Source organism: Caretta caretta, chromosome 7 (assembly GCF_965140235.1).
Source record: "Caretta caretta isolate rCarCar2 chromosome 7, rCarCar1.hap1, whole genome shotgun sequence".
Classification (NCBI taxonomy): Eukaryota; Metazoa; Chordata; order Testudines; family Cheloniidae; genus Caretta; species Caretta caretta.
The window spans coordinates 31,862,426-31,881,329 of NC_134212.1; the positions used below are offsets into that span (position 1 = coordinate 31,862,426).

The 18,904-nt window shown below is 46.2% G+C and overlaps 1 protein-coding gene across 1 annotated transcript; it reads left to right on the top strand.

Annotated features, from left to right (window-relative positions):
* Positions 1–16,196, top strand: LOC125640367 (solute carrier family 22 member 6-A-like). Its single transcript, XM_048858864.2, has 10 exons — positions 1–844; positions 2,124–2,227; positions 2,726–2,880; positions 3,476–3,644; positions 4,083–4,206; positions 7,419–7,534; positions 9,710–9,924; positions 11,965–12,073; positions 12,863–13,066; positions 13,713–16,196. The coding sequence occupies exons 1-10, from the start codon at positions 443–445 to the stop codon at positions 13,768–13,770; spliced, it is 1,656 nt and encodes a 551-aa protein (XP_048714821.2). The 5' UTR covers positions 1–442; the 3' UTR covers positions 13,771–16,196.
* Positions 16,197–18,904: the final 2,708 nt, after the last annotated feature.

The following is an 18,904-nucleotide window of genomic DNA, read 5'->3' on the forward strand; positions in this document are numbered from 1 at the left end:
CCTGGGGATCTTCAGGGACTCAATCCAGGCAGAAAATCCATCTAGCATTCCTGGAACTGGTGTCTTTTCACTGATTTGGGACTGAACGGTTTGCCACTGCAAACTGGGACCAATTAACCTGGGATTTCTGCAGCAACAGGAAAAACAACAGACACTTAATGCAGGTGGCAACCTGCAAAGTTATTAAGCCAACTCGTCACCTTCTGCAATTTTAACCTGTGGTATTAAGGGACTATTTGCTGGGAAGCACATGCCTTACAAGAAGTTCAGCATAAGCATCCCAAGTGGCCATATTTCCATTTTATGCTGTGAATCAGCACCACTCAGCAGTTATTTTTTGGCCAAACCACGGAGATATTTTGCTAACACAGGGGAAGCGTGTATTCTTCTCACCCATCACTGGTAATTTTTTTTTTGATCGACCCAGCGCCATCTGAGAGCCATGAGTTTTCCAGAACTTCTGGACCACATTGGCGGCATGGGACGCTTCCAAGTCATGCATGTGGCATTCCTGGCCATCCCGCTCTTAATGCTGGCCAGCCATAACCTCCTGCAGAACTTCACTGCTGGGATCCCAGAGCACCACTGTCAAGTGCATGTCATGACCAACTACACCCATCGTGTCAATCTCACAGCCAGCCTACATGCTGAAGATCTGCTCCGGGTCTCCATTCCCATGGACAAGAGCCAGAAGCTGGAGAAGTGCAGGCGGTTTGTCACCCCCCAGTGGCAGCTCCTAAATCCAAATGCCACAAGCACCAACACCATAGAGCTGGATACTGAGCCGTGTGTAGATGGGTGGACCTATGACAAAAGCCTGTTCACCTACACCATTATAACTGAGGTGAGAGAGACCTGACTCTGCTATAGCCTAGGCAGTGCTGTCATAGGGAGGCAGTGTGGATCAGTGCCTAGGGCACTGGGCTGAGAGAGGAGGAGACCCAGATTTTATTCCCAGCTCTGCTACTGATCTACTGTGAGCAAATCGCATCCTCTCTGTTTCCTCTCCCATCCTTTGTCTATTTAGAATGTAAGCCTCTCTAAATATGTGGGTATAGCACACTGGGGCCATGATCTTGGTCAGGGTCTGTGCAGCGCTTGGCACAATGGAGTCCTTATCTCATTTGGGGTCTGGGCAGCACTTGACACAATTGGGCCCCAGATCTCCTTTGGGATCTATAAGTGCTATGCTAATACAACACAGTAGCTTGTAGACTGTTACGTTGCACTACGCTCTCTATATACACACACAGTGAGAGACAGTCCCTCCACCAAATCTCTTACTGTTGTGATCTGGCAGACTGTTTTTCCCCCTTGACACAGGTATAACTGACCGCACAAGGTAGTAGCATTGCCACCTCTGAGGTACAATAAAATGGGAGGTCTAAGATGATCCTGAGCCCATAAAACCGGCAGGGTGCACTGAATACCCTGACAGATTTCCCAGGGCAGCTATCTCAAAAAAGGGATGACCTGGGAATACCCGGATGGGTGGCAACGCTACAAGGTACAGGGCAAGGGGAACCACACCCACTGTTCGTACTGTAACAGGTTTGCTGACTGACCAGTATGGATTTCCCCATCCCCCCATACACACACTTGACTCTATGCGTTCTCTGTACACCAATTTTACTGGTGGGTGTCCACTTCAGAGCCTGATTTCTAGGGCTCAGATTTTCAGGGTCGGGGTGTGAATAGCCCCTTGATAACCCATCCCTGTGAGAAGGCCAATAAAAATGCTCCACTCCCAGCTCCCCAGCATAGGGGGTGTTGCCTGACTGCATTGAGCTCTGCTTCCTAAGGGCATCAGGAGGAAGAGTGGAAGTCGGAGCAGCTCCGAGGCCACTCTACACATACCCCAGGGGTTAAGTAGGGTCCAGAAATGGGGAGCACAAGTGTGGGTTAAAGCCACCTCTTCCCATCTCTGTGTCTGCCTGGAGTGAAATATCGAGACCCGGGGATCAAAGTTTCCTCTCTACAGACCAGACTACAGCATGTCGAACCTTCCCTCCCTGCCACCCATAGGCACGTCCAAAAAATTCCAGCTCAGGCAATGTGTGCCCTGAAAACTTCCTGGTCTCACTGGTCTCTGTTTTCTCCCCCCCCCCCCCCGCCCCCTGCAGTGGGATTTGGTGTGTGAGTCCAGGACACTCCAGCAAATGGCTCAGTCGCTCTACATGGCTGGCGTGCTGGTGGGGTCAGCTGTGTTTGGAGGCCTTGCGGACAGGTGAGACGGTGAGGCTGTGACTCCTAACTCCACACGCTTTCATGTTGCTCATATGAGCTGGAGCCACACCAACCCCAGCTCCAAAAACGTGTCACAATGATTATGTACCTACTGCCCGCAGGTCAGGACTGTGTAGTGGGCCTGGGGAGGGATTGCTGGGGCTGCTGCAGGTCACAACTGATACGAATTGGCAGAGAGAATAGGGTTAAGATTGGGGGGCATCACAGAGCTGGGGGAGGGGAGGCCAGGGCTGGAACAGCAGGAGGGCTTGAGGGGCATCGGCAGAAGTGCACTGGGCTAATGTCACACATTCAAATTAATTCCTAACCCTGAATTTTGGTCAAGCACTCTCCATTGCAAACAGTGCTTAGAGGTAGCTGAGATCACCAAAGCAGGACTATGGCATATGGTGCAATCATGCCCGCCTCCAAATTCCCTGCCCCGGACCAGCTTCCTGATCTCCCCTCCCCCACATTAACTCCGTTCTCCATGCTGCAGGTTTGGCCGGAGAGCCCTCCTGATCTGGTGCTACCTGCAGATGGGGGTCACAGGCATCTGTGCTGCTTTCTCCCCCAACTTCACCATCTACTGCATCTTCCGCTTCCTCACCGGCATGGCCATTTCTGGGATCTCAGTCAACTCCGTCTCGCTGTGTAAGTAGGCACTTCAGGTCTGAATGATCCCAGCAGACTAAGGAGCAGAGGCAAGTTACTCTCCCGGCAATCTTACAACGGTGCCTCTGATAGCACCGGACACCTGGTGTCTGCTCCTGGGAGAACCAGGACAGAACAAAATTCACCCAGGGTAGTGGGCCCAGCACAAGCGTATGCACCATGTCAGCCTGCCCAGAGCTGGGAGTCCTGACACTCAGCCCTCTTCACCTGCTCTAACCCACACAACACACGCCGCTAACAGAGCCAGTGATGGAACCCTGGAGTCCTGACTCCCGGCCCTGCTCCTGTTCTAACCCACTAGACCCTATTCCTCCACCCAGAGCTGGGAATGGAACCCAGGAGTCCTGACGCTTAATCCCAGATAACGTACGTACGTGTGTGTGTGTGAGAGAGAGAGGACTCTGGAGTCAGAACCAGTCACCTCCAGAGCTAAAACTTACAAACTGCTACAGATTGAGCTAACGCTCCGTCCTTAGCTCGTCCTAGACTCATATCCTCTGCAACGCGGGCACAGAGTGGGGAGGGGACCTGCACTGCATACTGACCCAGTGGGTCACATGTTTTCTCTACTCAGGCATAGAGTGGATCCCTACCAATGTTCGGGCCATTGTGGGTACCATCAATGGATACTCCTACACTACTGGGCAATTCATTCTGGCTGGGGTGGCCTATGCTATCCCAGATTGGCGCTGGCTACAGCTCACCGTCTCCTTGCCTTTCTTTGTCTTCTTTCTTTACTCCTGGTATGTATGTTGATCAATAGCTTGAATTATTTCCGCCAGCTCTTTCCCCCATTTCTAGGTGTGTAATGCACCTCTTGGGTAGAAGACCATTTAAGTCCTTCTTTAGCCTTGCTAACTCCCAGACACTTCCCTGCTCTAACCCTAGACACCACTTCCCTCCCAAAGAACCCAGGAGTCCTGAATCCTGTCATTCTAACCAGACAGTCCCCCACTCTCCTCCCAGACCCGGGAATAGAAACCAGGACTCCTGACACCCACTTCCTCTTCTCTCTTCTAACTGTTAGACACAACTTCCCTTCAAGAGCCAAAGGTGTTCAGTCTAGTGGCTAGAGCAGGGGTAGGGGCTGGGAGTCAGGACTCCTGGATTCTATTCCCAGCTCTAAGAGAGAAGTGTAACTGAGAATCAAAGCTATTGTCTTGGCTTCGTCTTGTTGGCAGGTTGTTTGTAGAGTCTGCCCGCTGGCTGGTGATATCAGGAAAACCAGAACGGGCAGTGAAAGGGCTGAGAAAGGTTGCCAGGATCAATGGGAAAATGGAAGAAGGAGAAAAACTCAGCACTGAGGTAAAGAATCCATAGAGGCCTTTATGGTCCCATAGACAAATCAAGTGGTCCAAACTGGGGTTAAAATGCAGGTGGGAAGTCCATGCCCTTTCCACAAAATAAGCTCTGCCTATAAGTCCTTAAAATGATTGTTCACATCTCTCCAAGCTATTGTTTCAGGCTCTCTACAAACTCAGGCAGGCATTTGCACCCAGGTCATGCTTTCAAGATCTTCTTTGCAAACACAACAGCTGAAACTTACTTGAAAAGAAAAGAACTAATGCAAAGTTTGTGGAGAACAGGAAAGCAGCATGGGAGGGGTGTTCCTACGATGTACCACCACAGACTGGACTGATCCAGACCCTGGGTCCAGCGCATGGTGACAGGCTTCTACAAAGTTGTAGCATGAAGTTTGGGGCTAATGTATTCTGTTCTGGTCACCCTCTCATAAAGTGATGTGGCAGTAATCTGTGGTATGGCAGTAATTTGAGATGGAATCAGAGCCTGGTCAGACTCATAGCAATCATGGCTGGTGGACAATGTTCCAACAGAACAGTAATCCATCAGACAATGCTGATTTGATTAAATGGAAACATTTCATGGGAACTTATTGATGGCGTCAAAATTTTCATAAAAAATTATCAAAATGTTTTTTGAAGGTCAAAAGTACTACATTTTGTCTAGATCAGTGGTTCCCAAACTTGTTCCGCTGCTTGTGCAGGGAAAGACCCTGGCGGGCCGGGCCAGTTTGTTTACCTGCCGCGTCCGCAGGTTCGGCCGATTGCGGCTCCCAGTGGCTGCGGTTCGCTGCTCCAGGCCAATGGGAGCCGCTGGAAGCGGCGGCCAGCACGTCCCTCGGCCCATGCCACTTCCAGCAGCTCCCATTGGCCTGGAGCAGCGAACCGCGGCCACTAGGAGCTGCAATCAGCCGGACCTGCAGACATGGCAGGTAAACAAACCGGCCCGGCCCACCAGGGGCTTTCCCTGCACAAACGGCAGAACGAGTTTGGGAACCACTGGTCTATAATATAAATAAATATAAATAAAATATAATATAGGCAGGCCTGCTAGCACCATTTATTATTAAGGTTGCCTGACACTTCCCATTATAAGACCGTGTTTTCAGTTGCCTATAACTTTCCCAAACAATAACTGTTCAAGCTAAAATTTTCCATGCTGGGTGTCTGCCTCAGGCTGAATATTTTTGGAAAATATTATATATTATTATATTATACATATAAAAGTCAAAATGGTGAAGACAAAATACCTTACCAAAATGTTTTGTTCTGATGAGCTTGTTTTTATATTTCTCAAATTAATTTTTTTTTTAATTCTGTGCCAGTGGCAATTTTGACTTTTTGTTCTAATTTGAGATGAAAGGAAATTTCAAAATGTTGGAACTTCACACAGAATGGACGTTCTGAGTTTCAACCAGCTCTAACTGGGATTATTTAGTGTGGAGAGGAGGAAAATAAGAAGGAACACAATAGACAGTCAGACAGCTAGATGCAGAACAATGACTGGGATGGAGACTGGGAACATTTGTTCCCAGAATGGAAGACTAAGGCGATGCAATGCCATCAACGCTTGTAATTTTATTGTGAGTCTTGTGATATGTGATGCCCTGGACTCCTGGAGAGAGGTCATTCTGTGACAATCTCTGTTTTCATTTTAAAAAAAAGTAACTTTCTAGTACTCATAGTTGTTGAGAAAAGCTTGAAAACGTGACCGAAGTGTCTTTTAAAGTTCCAAAAACAGAAAGCAAATAAAAATAACCCAACATTTATTATATATTTAAAATCTTGTGGTTTTTAAGACAATCTCAGGATTTTTGAGGAGAGGGTAAACCATGATTTTTGAAGATTTGGGGTTGATGAGACTAATTGCTGAAATGTAAAGACTGCACATTTAAAACTGATAAGAGTAAATACTTTCCCACAAATAACTTCCTTTGGAATTCACTGCTACAAGATATAAACATAGCAGGATTCAGGAAAGGATCAGACATTTATATGGATAAGGAGAAAATCCAAAGGAAGGATTTAATAAAAAATAAGCAAGTGTTTTGGAAGGGATGTAAACTATTCATTTAAACTCCCTATATGGCCCTATCACCTCATGAGCACCTCACACTCTTGAATGTATTTACCCTCACAGCTCGCCCATGAAGCAAGGGAGCACTATTATCCCCATTGTAGACATGGGGAACTGAGTCACGGAGAGGCTAAGTGACTAGCCCAGGGTCATACAGGAAATCTGTGGTACAGCAGGAAATTAAACCCGTCATCTAAATTCTAGGCGAGTGCCCAAACCACTAGACCATCCTTCCTATCAATCTGAATGCTGTAGGGCATGCGCTGATCTCGAATTAGTGAGGGTTAGGAGGCCCTTGTCCATGGGGACAGGTTACAACATAACTAAAAGGTTTCTTGTCAGAGGCTGGAAGAACCCACTGGTCTGACCCAGTCAGGGGATACCTGTGTCTCTAAGCCAGGGGTCGGCAACTGTTGGCCCGCGGCCCATCAGGGTAATCTGCTGGTGGGCCGCGAGACATTTGTTTATGTTGACCGTCCACAGGCATGGCCCTCCGCAGCTACCAGTGGCTGCGGTTCACCGTTCCTGGCCAATGGGAGATGCAGGAAGTGGCAGCCAGCACGTCCCTGCGGCCACTGGGAGCTGTGGGGGGCTGTGCCTGCGGACAGTCAATGTAAACAAAATGTCTCGTGGCCCGCCAGCATATTACCCTGATGGGCTGCGGGCCAATAGTTGCTGACCCCTGCCCTAAGCTATCAGTGGACAGCTGAATTGTCAGCTGGGAAGTGTGCTTGAAATTATTAGGCCAGATTCCCAACTGTTGTAAATCTGCCATCACTCCACTGGAGTCAAAGGGGCCAGATCCCCAGCTGATGTAAATTGACCATTGCTCCAAGGGAGTCACTGGGGGCAGATCTCCAGATGGTGTAAACTGACTGTTGCTCCATTAGAGTCAATGGGGCCAGATAGCCAGCTGGTGTAAATGGGCATAGCTCCATCAAGGCAATGATTCTATGCCAATTACACCAGCTGAGGATCTGGCCCTGTAGGTAGAGGAATCCAAACCTTCAGTCTGGGTCAGCCTTATTTGAGCAGTGCTGTGAACTTCATACACAACTGTATTAACTAGCACTTGTCCCTGCTATTCATTGCTTCATTCTCACGGGTACCATTTGCAGCAAACTCTCTTCTCCATCTAGGTCTTGAAATCCAACATGCAGAAGGAACTGTCCATAGCCAAATCTAGCCATACCATTACGGACCTGGTACGCACAACCACCATGCGCAAAATCTCCTGCGGAGTCTCCTGCATATGGCAAGTGGGCTCTTTCATTTTGCTGAGGCAAAGATACTGAAGCATAAGGAGCCTGCTCTTCTACTGGTGTAAATGAGCACAGCACCCAGCCAACATTGGGGGCCCCACAACGTTGGGCGCTACACAGACCCCGACTAACTTCAGGGTCCACAGTGTGCCAGGCGCTGCACAGACTTAGTGAGAGACACTTCCTGCCCTGAAGAGCTGACAGTTTAAATAGACAAAGGGGTGAGAGGAGAATGAAAGTGAGGAAGAGACTTATCGCAGTTAACACAGCTGGTCAGTGGCAGATCTGGGAATGGTACCAAGATGTCCTGACCTCCAGTCTGCTGCTCTAAACCACACTCCTTCTGCATCTTTAGACAAACCACTTCTGAACCCCACCTGGACAATGAAGATAACAAGGTCTATAGATGAAATGCAGTTGTCTAAGTGCTATGTACTACAGCGCAAATACAAGGAGTCAAGGTTTACCTATATGTATAGGGACCTACCAAATTCGTGGCCATGAAAAACGCATCATGGACCGTGAAATCTGGTGTGTGTCCCCCCCGCCCCATGAAATCTGGTCTTTTGTGTGCTTTTACCCTATACTATATAGATTTGTTTTTCAAATTGGGGGTCCTGACCCAAAAGGGAGTTTCAGGGGGGTTGCAAGGTTATTTTAGGGGGTATTATGGTATTGCCACCCTTACTTCTACACTGCCTTCAGAGCTGGGTGGCTGGAGAGGGGTGGCTTTTGGCTGGGCGCCCAGCTCTGAAGACAGCGCCCCACCAGCAGCAGTCCAGAAGTAAGGGTGGCGATACCATGCCATGCCACCCTTACTTCTGCGCTGCTGCCTTCAGAGCTGGGTGGCTGGAGAGTGGCAGCTGCTGACTGAGGGCCCAGCTCTGCAGGCAGCAATGCAGAAGTACGGGTGGCAATACCATGCCAGGCCATCCTTACTTCTGTGCTGCTGCTGGCGACAGCTCTGCCTTCAGAGCTGGGATCCCGGCCAGCAGCCACCACTCTCCAGCTGCCCAGCTCTGAAGGCAGCGCTGCCGTCAGCAGCAGCACAGAAGTAAAAGTAGCAGTACCACAACGCCCCCTACAATAACCTTGCGACCCCCCCACAACTCCTTTCTGGGTCAGGAGCCCTACACTTACAACACCATGAAATTTCAGATTTAAATAGCTGAAATCATGAAATTTATGATTTTTAAAATCCTATGATCGTGAAATTGACCAAAATGGACCTTGAATTTGGTAGGGACCTAGATATGTATTAACATTAGGCCTGGTCAGCATTTTTCTGTCAAAACTGTTTTTCAGCAGAAAATTGGAGTTTTGATTAAACAAATGTTTTTTGCAAAAAGTGTTGGCTCCCTGCAAAAAAATTCCATTTTTCATAGGAAAAAACTAAACACTCAAACTGCAAAATATTTCAATATTTAAATTCTGACATGTTACTGCAGTGCCTCATGGGGGTTGTAGTTTGGGTGCTTCACGCCTCTGTTGTACTCTATGGCAGTTGTCTCCAAAGTGGGGTGCGTGCACCCCAGGGGGTCCACAAGACCATCCCTGGGGGTGCGTGGCAGGAGGAGAGCCGCCGAAGAAGCACTGCCAGCACGGCGGCAACAGCGCTCCTGGACCTTTGATTCTTCGGCGGCACGCCGGCGGCAGCTCGGCTCTCCCCGCTCCGTCTTCGGCGGCATGCCGGTGGCAGCTCTTCTTTTTCTTTTTTTTTTTTTTGCTTCCCCACAGCTGGCCCTGGGGGTGCATGATTCAAAAAGTTTGGAGACCTCTGCTCTATGGGACCGGCTCCCTGGCTGGACTACATCTCCCAAGATACATCTCAGCCAGGGACTTCCATGATGCACTGCCTCCCCTTTTCAAGAGGGAGGATGATGGTGCATCATAGGAGATGTAGTCCAACCTGAGAGTCTAGCCCATAGAAGAGAATGGGAGCATCAGGCACCCAAACTACAGTCCCCATGAGGCATCATAGCAGCATTTCTGAACAGAAATATTTATGTTTTGGCCAAAATATTTTGGTATTCAAATCTTCACCACAAATTTTCAGTGGAAAATATAGATAACATTGTTCTTTTAATCTTCATCAAAAAAAATTGTGGCTACCCCTCCCAATTTTCTGACCAGTTCTAATCCATGGTCGTATCATCCATCCATCTCAGGTTCTCCACCAGCTTTTCCTATTACGGCTTGGCCATGGACCTGCAGAACTTCAATGTCAATATCTACTTGACCCAGCTGATCTTTGGAGCAGTTGATTTTCCAGCCAAGTTCATCTCAGTCCTCACCATCATTTTCATTGGACGCCGTTTCTCCCAGGCCTTTTCCTTGGTCCTTGCCGGACTGTGCATCCTAGCTAATATTTTTGTGTCACAAGGTGAGAGAGGATTTGCTCATTATGGGATGGCATAAAGGATTTTCAAGGGTTCAGTAGCTCAAGGGACCCTTGTATAAATCTCCCACAGCTAGAGATGGGGGACAGACAAGGTGGACCAGTGCTGTGCGGTAGTATGAAAATTCTGTCTTAGGTGCCCAGTTGGTGTGTCTTGATCACATGCTTGGGGGTCCAATTAAAATCCAGATTTTGGGTCAGGAAAGAATTTCCCCCCAGATCATAATAGCAGGGAGCTTAGGAGTTTTTCCTCTTTCTTTGCAGCGGGCGGGGGGGGGGGGCGGTCACCTACCTACTGGGATCATCTGGGCCTTTTTCAGCCTAACCAATAGCCTGCAAAGACATCGGTAGCCCCTCAGTCTCTCATGTCCTTGGCCTGGGGCACACAACAGTTCCATTCTCTCAAAACTAAAATGCTTTGGTTTAACATAGGATGGTAATGGGATGAAATTTAATGGCCTGTGACATGCAGGAGGTCAGACCAAATGATCAAATGGTCCCTTCTGGCTTTAAACTTTATGAAACTATGAAAATGTCCGAGCAAGAAAGCATTTGCTTAACCATGGAACAGTGGGCTGGATCCTTAGCTGATATAAATCGGCATAGTTCAACTGCAGTATATCCCACACTAACACAATGTGGTTCTCTATCCCATTCTAGTTGTCTGGACCATACATAGGAGTTTATGTATCTAGTCATCTTCCCAGCTTATAGCAGCTGAGGATCTGACCCATAGACTGAAGGCCAGAAGGGGAAGGCAGTGTGGTCTGGTGAACAAACCACTAGACTGCGACTCTGAAGACTTAGGTTCTATTCATTGCTCTACCACTGGCCTGCAGGGTGACCTTGAGCAAGTCACTTCGCCTCTATGTGCCTCAGTTTCCCCATAATTAAAATGGGGGTAATGACACTGACCTCCTTTATAAAGAGCTTTGAGATTTACCAATGCAAAGCATTAAATAAGAGTTAAGCATCATCATCTAATCTGACCTCCTGTATAACACGGGCCAGAGAATCTCACTAGTAATTCTTGCATCAAGCCCATATCTGATGGTTGAGCTAGTATATTTTAGAAATATGTTCATTGAATTTAAAGATTTAAATGTGAGCCTTATTTCTAGTTGAAATCTGTCTAGCATCAATTTTCAGCCACTCGATTTCATTCTGCCTTTGTCTGGTAGATTGAAGAGCCCTCTGCATTAGAAATCACCTTGCTGTGTAGATATTTATAGACTATGATCAAGCCATCCCAGAACCATCCAATGGATAAGCTAAATAGATGGAGCTCCTGAAATCTCTCACTGTAAGACAGGTTTTCCAGACCTCAAATCTCAATTTTTCAACTTCCTTTTTAAAGTGTTGACTAGAACTGGACACAGTGAAGCAGATTTTCAGCTGGCATCAAGCAGCCTAGCTCCGTGGTCTTCAGCAGCTGAGGATCCGGGCTGGTGGTGTTATTATAATTATTTTTATTGCATTAATACCTAAAGACCTCAAATGAGATCAGGGCCCTATTGTGCTAGGGGCTGTACAGACACACTAGGGCATGGACCATCACTTGCAAAGAGCTTACAATCTAAATAGCCAGGTGAGACAAAGTTTGGGAGGGCAAACAGAAACAGAGAGGTGAAGTGACTTGCCTAAGATCACACAGCAGAGCTGAGAACAGAACCCAGGTATCCTGCCTCCACGCCCATTGGATCACCCAACCTTGTTTAGGGTGGCCCCACCAACCCCATACACAGAGGTCATCTCACTTCTTTACTGCTGATCACGAGAATCACTGGTCTATAGTCAGAATTCCTGTAATAACTGAGAGACAAGGTGGGTGAGGTAATATCTTTCACTGGACCAACTTCTGTTGGCAAGAGAGACAAGCAGAAACTGGTCCAATAAAAGCTATTACCTCACCTACCTTGTCTCTCTAATATCCTGGGACTGACATGGCTACACCAACATTGCATGTAATAATTCCTAAGTCACTCCTGACTTAGGCTGAAATGCCCTATTTTTCCCTCTCCCCAGAACTGCAGACCCTGCGCATGGTCTTCGCTGTGATCGGAAAAGGATCCCTGGCTGCATCATTTAACTGTGCCTACATATTTTCTGGAGAGCTGTTCCCAACGGTGATCAGGTATCTAGAAGCCAGCACCAGACCCAACTGCTGCCTAGGAAGCCCTATCAGCAAACTGTGACCTTGGCTGCGCTCTGTGGAACTTGTTTGATGACTTGCAAAGTGTTGGGAATTCAGACATCACAGAGCTGACTTGTGCTCTCAGAGTGAAATGTACCCCTGCACAGGGCCCGTACAAGCCCTCCATGCCACTTGAGGCCTCAGAGATAGAGTTCTAGCTATCGGTCCCATAAATACTCTTTTCTTTCTCTCGTTGTCTGTACTCTTATCTAGCTCTATCAGTAGAGTTACACCAGTTTAAGTGAGAGAAGTGAATCACAATTTTCATTGTAGCCTCCATTTCAGTCATCCCTGCGTCCTATGCTCAGACCACATCTTCTATTTATGGGGGAATCCCCTCTGAAATACACATTTAAAGGGCCAGATCCCCAGCTGGTGTAAATTGGTATCGCTCCATTGGCATCAATGAAGCCAAATCCCCAGCAGGTGTAGATGAGCATTGCTCCAGTGGAATCGACGAGGCCAGATGCCCAGCTGGTGTAAATTGACCCTAGCTCCACTGGAGTCAATGATTCAAATCCAGAGCTGGTGTAACTCAGCGTTGTTCCATTGGAATCAATGGGATCAGTTGCCCAGCTGGTGTAAATTGGCCATAGTTTCTTTGGAGTCAATGGTTCAAATCCAAAGCTCGTGTGTCACTCCATTGACTTCAGAACTATGGCCCATTTACAGCTGGGGCTCTGGCCCAATATCCCAAGCTCAGACGGGTACTCTTTATGGCTGTTGCAGGCAGACTGGGCTGGGACTAGGCAGCACCATGGCTCGTGTTGGCAGCATCATGGCTCCACTTGTTCTGCTGACTGGTGAATTCTTCCCATCCCTGCCCCTGATTATCTATGGATCTGCCCCTATCCTCTCCGGCATCGCAACCAGCCTACTGCCAGAGACACACAACGTGCCATTGCCCGAGACCATAGACGAAGTGGAAAGACAGTAAGTGGCATTTGTGTAATTAACCAGAATAAAAAAGACATTGCTCGGAAACCTGGAAGTTGTTTTCGATCTGTGTGTTCCAAACAGGAACAGATATTTCACTGTTCTCAACATTTTTTCACCATTTGTATAGAAATATTTCATTTTTCCACCTCCAATTTAGTCATTTTGTCTCCCCGTTTCTCTCTTGCCACTGAAAGTGGGAGGAAAGGGGGGGAAATTGGTTTCAGCTTCATCAAAAATCCCAGGAAAATTTTTAAAAATCGTTATTTGGTTTTGTTAAAAAAATAATTAAAATGAATTTCTTTCAGCTTTGGGGTTTATCAAAAATAAAGAGAAATTTTCAGAAAGAAATTAAAATATTTTGATTTTGGTTCCTAAAAGAAAAGTGGAAAATTTCAAGAAAAATGAACATTTTTCATATTCAGGATTTGTCAAAAATAAAACCCTTAAAATTTTTTGGGGGGGGAAATAAACTTTTTCGTTTTGGGTTTTGTAAAAATAAATAAAAAAATCAAACACCCTGGAACTTTAAAAAAAAAAAAAAAAAAATTTGCATTAGCTTTGAGCATCTGTTTTAAATTAATCACTTCTCTTGGTGATTCTGCAAACACTGATATTTATTTTCTTCTTTTTTTTTATTAAGATCAAAACATACAATCAAGGATGAACTACAAATGAATGTCCTCCTACATTCCACATAGCCAGATCCAGCCAAACAAGTGAGCTAAGGAGAGAAAAATGAAGAATGTTTTTAGCTTTATTATTCTATTCCTGCTGGAAGTATTTATACAGTGTGACTGGCTAGAAAGCAAAAGGGGAACAATGTCCCAACTGCTCTGCACAGCATCTCCCTCTAGTTCAACACCCCACATAGCTCACTGCAAGAATCCAACACACGCTGCCAATATGGGTCATGGTCTATTATTGCCTGTGTAACCACACTGTCCATTGAATTGAGTGTATATGGGAAGGGGCTAGTGATGTGGTCTAATGTTCATAGATAGAGTAGTCTGAGTGCAGTACGTACATTAAGAGGTTTTGTTACACAGCACTGCTTTGAAAAGGCTCCATTAAAGGCCAGGCCCCAGCTGGAGTCAGTGGAGCTCTGCTGATTTACACCAGTTGAAGATCAAGCCCATTATTTCATAAAATAGGGTAGGGATGAAGACTTATAACCTGAAGCACAAACAGGTAAAGGAACCTGCTGAACCTCACACAGCAAAGCTTGTGGCATAGTTAGGAAGAGAACCCAGGAATCCTAGTGCTACACCGTACCCCAGCTCCAACCACTAGACCCTATTCCCCTCCCAGAGCCAGCAAAATCCGAGTCCTCCCTCCTTTTGCCATTGGACCCCATTCTCCTTCCAGAGGACAACTCAGGAGTCCTGGCCATCAGCTCTAACTCACTAGACAATACTCTGCACCTAGGAACAGCAAACATTTTGCCTCATGATAGGAGGAGAAAACAGAATAGAAGCACATGAGGAAAAAACAGGCACATCTCAAACTTCCCAGGACAGATATTCCCGCATAGTGATTTACTGGTGAGATTCTCATTAAATGGTTGTATCTCACTATATCCTGTTCAGCGTTCATTTCTCCAACTTTGCACAATTGTAACTACCTTCTTCTATTTCATAAGGCACCCTTGCTTTGCTATCACTATTTGTATTTCAGTTGTGTCAAGGGGCCCCCCACTGCGATCAGGGCCCCAAGCAAGCCCAGGCATTGTGACAGGTGCTGCACAAACAGCTAGCGAGAGACAGTCTGTGCCCCAAAGACCTTGCAATCTAAATAGAAAAAGGAATTATTATTATCTCCATTTTACAGATAGGGAAACTTAGGCACAGAGAAATCAAGTTACTGCCTCTTTCTATGTGTTTGCGTAGCACAAAGAAGTTCCAGTCTCAGTTGTTCAACAGGTGCTACCATAATACAAATAATAATTGGCAAATACACCACACCTTGCACCAGCAGAGAGCTGGGTGAGGTGTGTTCCAGCTCTAACATCTGTGGTCCAGATCTTTAGCTGGTGCCAATCAACATAGCTCTGTTGAAGCCAATGGAGATGCACTGATTTACTCCAGCTGAGGATCTGGCCCATGTAGGATTCCATGAACATAACTTTGCTTTTCTACAGGACTTTGTGCTGCTTGTTAATAATGAAACTGTTATCCTTTTGTGACCTGAGCAGTTAAGCAATTTTTGGGGTCCTGCAAGTTGTTTCCATTAGGAGGAGCAACTGATGGAGTCAGGTATTTCTTTTATGCAATCCTGCTTATGTATGAAGTATGCAGTAAGTCCTGTTTCCCAGAACACAGTAGGAATCAAACAACAGGAGGCAGTTTCTTGCTCACAGTTCTGTGACTCTCTGTACCTCGGGGGAACGCCCAAGACCCCCATGTTCATCTTTATAAAATGATTGTGTGGTATCCAATGCAACGTTTGTCATTTTGGGTATCTTTGGAAGGCTCATGATGCACTGAGCATGGTTGTTATAGTAATGATTACAGTAACATTACAGTAATGCTATAGGTTACAATTTCATGTATATAGTTATGAGGCTGAAAATGTATCCTCATGGCTTAAAGCAAGCCCAGGCAAAAACTCTCCAAGAACAGAGAGGCAGTTCACACCTCATCAGGGCAGATATGGGACAAACCCAGCCCAGCCTCACAGGAACAAAGGACACTGGCCTAGGCAGCAACAAAAGAATCTGTTAGACTCTTGAGGGAGTCACCCTGTCCTACCTTTGGTCAGTTTGGAACTGTGATGAGGTAATGCTCATCTGATTCTGAAGGGGGGGGGCAAAGCCAAGAAGGAAGAAAGGACATGATAAAAGGGAGAGACATTTGCCACGCTCTCTCTCTCTCTCTTCCATCTACATCTACAGACACCACCACCACCAAGCGACCGAAGCGCTGATCAAAAGGGAGACCCTGGCTGAAGAGCAACCAGCCAGCCTGTGGTGAGAAGCATCTAAGTTTGTAGGGACACTGAAAGTGTTAAGATCAACGTAGAATGTGTTTTGCTTTTATTTCATTTGACCAAATCTGACTTGTTATGCTTTGACTTATAATCACTTAAAATCTATCTTTATAGTTAATAAATTTGTTTGTTTATTCTACCTGAATCAGTGTGTTTTGTTTGAAGTGTCAGAGGCTCCTAGGGTTGTGTCTGGGACTGGAAATATTAGCTAGTGTCATTCAGTTGCAAGTAGCTAAGAGCAGCTTACATGCCAGAGGCTGTGCATGAACATCGTGGGAATAGGGGTTCTCACAGCGGAGCAGGGTAAGGCTAGCTCCCAGAGTCAAGGATTGGAGTGACCTAGCAGATCACTGGTCCGGATAACACCAGAGGGAAATGTCACAAGTTCCAAGCCTCTTTCCGACCAGCACTTAGCCCAAAAGCTCTCACTCTCTTAGCTTTTTCTCAAAGAAATGCTACTAGTTTTTCTGTGGGTGTGTCTTTGGTTTTCTGCTGCTTCTCTCTCCCGTGCAGACACAGTTCCCCAAATAATGCCCAAGTCCCTGTGTTTGCTGTATCAATCCCTAGGGAAACTTCTAGGGCCACATGATTCAGCTTCTATTCGAGCCTTACCATATATCTGTGTTTTGGGTGGTGGCTTCTATTGTTTCAGCTGCCTGGTTCCATAAAGGAGCTCCATTGCTTTTTACACTTATCCTGAGTGAAAGACAGTTATTACACTCACCAGCTTCAACTAGGTTTAACCCTACCCATAAATAAATTTATATGCTTAACGAAAAATGGAGGGAAAAGGATTGTATGTGAAAAGTGAAAATTTTTAACAAAAGGTTAAAAATATGGGAAAGGACCTATCTATTGTAACAAAGGAATATTATTGCAAAATCCTGAGCTAAATAAAGGAGTTTATGTTGCAGTTTAATATATTTTCTTGCAGTGAAAAATGCTGTACAATTTCAGAAGCCCAGTCTTGTATTTTGAAAAGAGATCTTGGTTTTGGTCCTTGCAACTTGGACTGCAAGAGACAAGAGTAAAGGAAAAGCTCCTATTAAAATAACAACTTGCAAAGATACAGCTCACCTTACCAAAGGATCACAAAGCACTTCACAAACTGATCTGGATTATCATCCCCCTATTTTCATGGATGAGGCAAAAAGTTATTTACTGAAAGATCTCAGGGTGAATCCTTGACAGAGATGGGAAAATAACCTAAGGGTTCTAGTTGCTTGTCTCTTGCACTAACCACTAGACTCCACTTTCCCATCTAGAGCTGAGAATAGAACTCAGGAGTCCTAAATCCCAGCCCACATCACCACTCTGCTCCAATCGCTAGACTCCACCACTCCAACGAAGGCCTGGAACAGAATTCAGGAGTCCTTCCTCCCAGCCCCCTGCTCTAACCAGTAGAACAGACAATGCATTATTCCCTGCCACATACATTGGATGCAACTTCTGCACTATTAGGAAAGAGACTGTTTTGTAACTTACAGCACCTCTGAATATAGCCCAATGGGAAAAAGAGAAGAGAAAAGGAGGATGAAATGGGACAAAGTAGCTAGGGACATACAAGCTACAGTTGGCCAGATTCCCAGCTGGTGCAAATCAGTGTAATTCCACTGGAGTCAATGGACCCAGATCCCCAGCTGGTGTAAATTGGCTGAACCTCCAGTGGAGTCAATGGGGCCAGATCCCCAGCTGGTATAAACTGGCATAGTTTCCTCATCTTCAAGGGAGTGATTCCAAATTACAGCAGCTGAGGATCTGGCTCTTCACTGGGATGTTCAGTTTATGCAAGCAACCAGCTTCTACAGCCAGCTGATGCCTCAATGACTAGCATGAGCTGAGCGGATCACTGCAGGACCCCCACATGCTGGCAGTGCTACAAAGACTGCTGGCATGGCCTGTCCCCTCATTATTTTCATGTCAGCAGGCCAGAATTGCCTGCTCCGGTGTGAAAACCTCTTCTGTTTTCTGGCCAGCAACATTTACATTAATTCTTTTCAGTTTGCACTGGGAAAGGGTGAATGTACTAAGCTTGCTTTCAAACCCATTAACACTGCAACATTATTTCATGTACATCTATTTCTCTCTCCATAGCTTTTCCATAGATACATAGATTTTTTTTCCTTTAAAAAATGAAAAAGTTTAGTGAAAAATTCCATTTTGTTAAAAAGCCATTGTGCATGAGGAAGAGAAGTTGTCACATGGAAAATTTTTAAGGTCTAACAGGAAGATCAATATAATTGTGCCCTTTTTGCAAATGGGGAAACTGAGGCACAGCAAGATTAAATGACTTGCCCAAAGCTACCCAATAGGTCAGAGCTGGAAACAGAACCCAGCTCTCCTGAATCCCTGAGCAGTGCTCTATCCAGCTGAGCACATCCCCAGCATTATTACAGTGTTCTGATAAGACTGTTAGCTTGCAGGAAACCTGTTTTGCCTTGTTAGAAGGTTTCAAATTTCTTCTTGTTCTGAAACAAGCCCCTGGCTCTCGAAGGTTCATCCCACATCTGTTTCTCTGGCATCATTTTTGTTCTACCGGCAAGCATCCTCATACCAGGAACTGCAGGAAAGGCATCATATTTACATTCCCCAGTCATAATGTTCTGCTCCAGGTCCCGGCTGCATGGTGGGATCATGTTAGCTCTTGTCTATTAATTTGCTAAGTGGGGGTTCTCCTAACTGGGTCATTAAAGGGGCACTCAAGGTTTGCCTGCTGGGCTTTTGATGCCGTTATTGGGCCAAGGGCAAAGAGGTTGCAAGTTCTAATGAGAGAAGTTGAGCAAGTCCCACCTCCTTTGTCCTCATGTGTTGCTGTCATAGCCTGATCTCCACTGATCCAGTAAGATT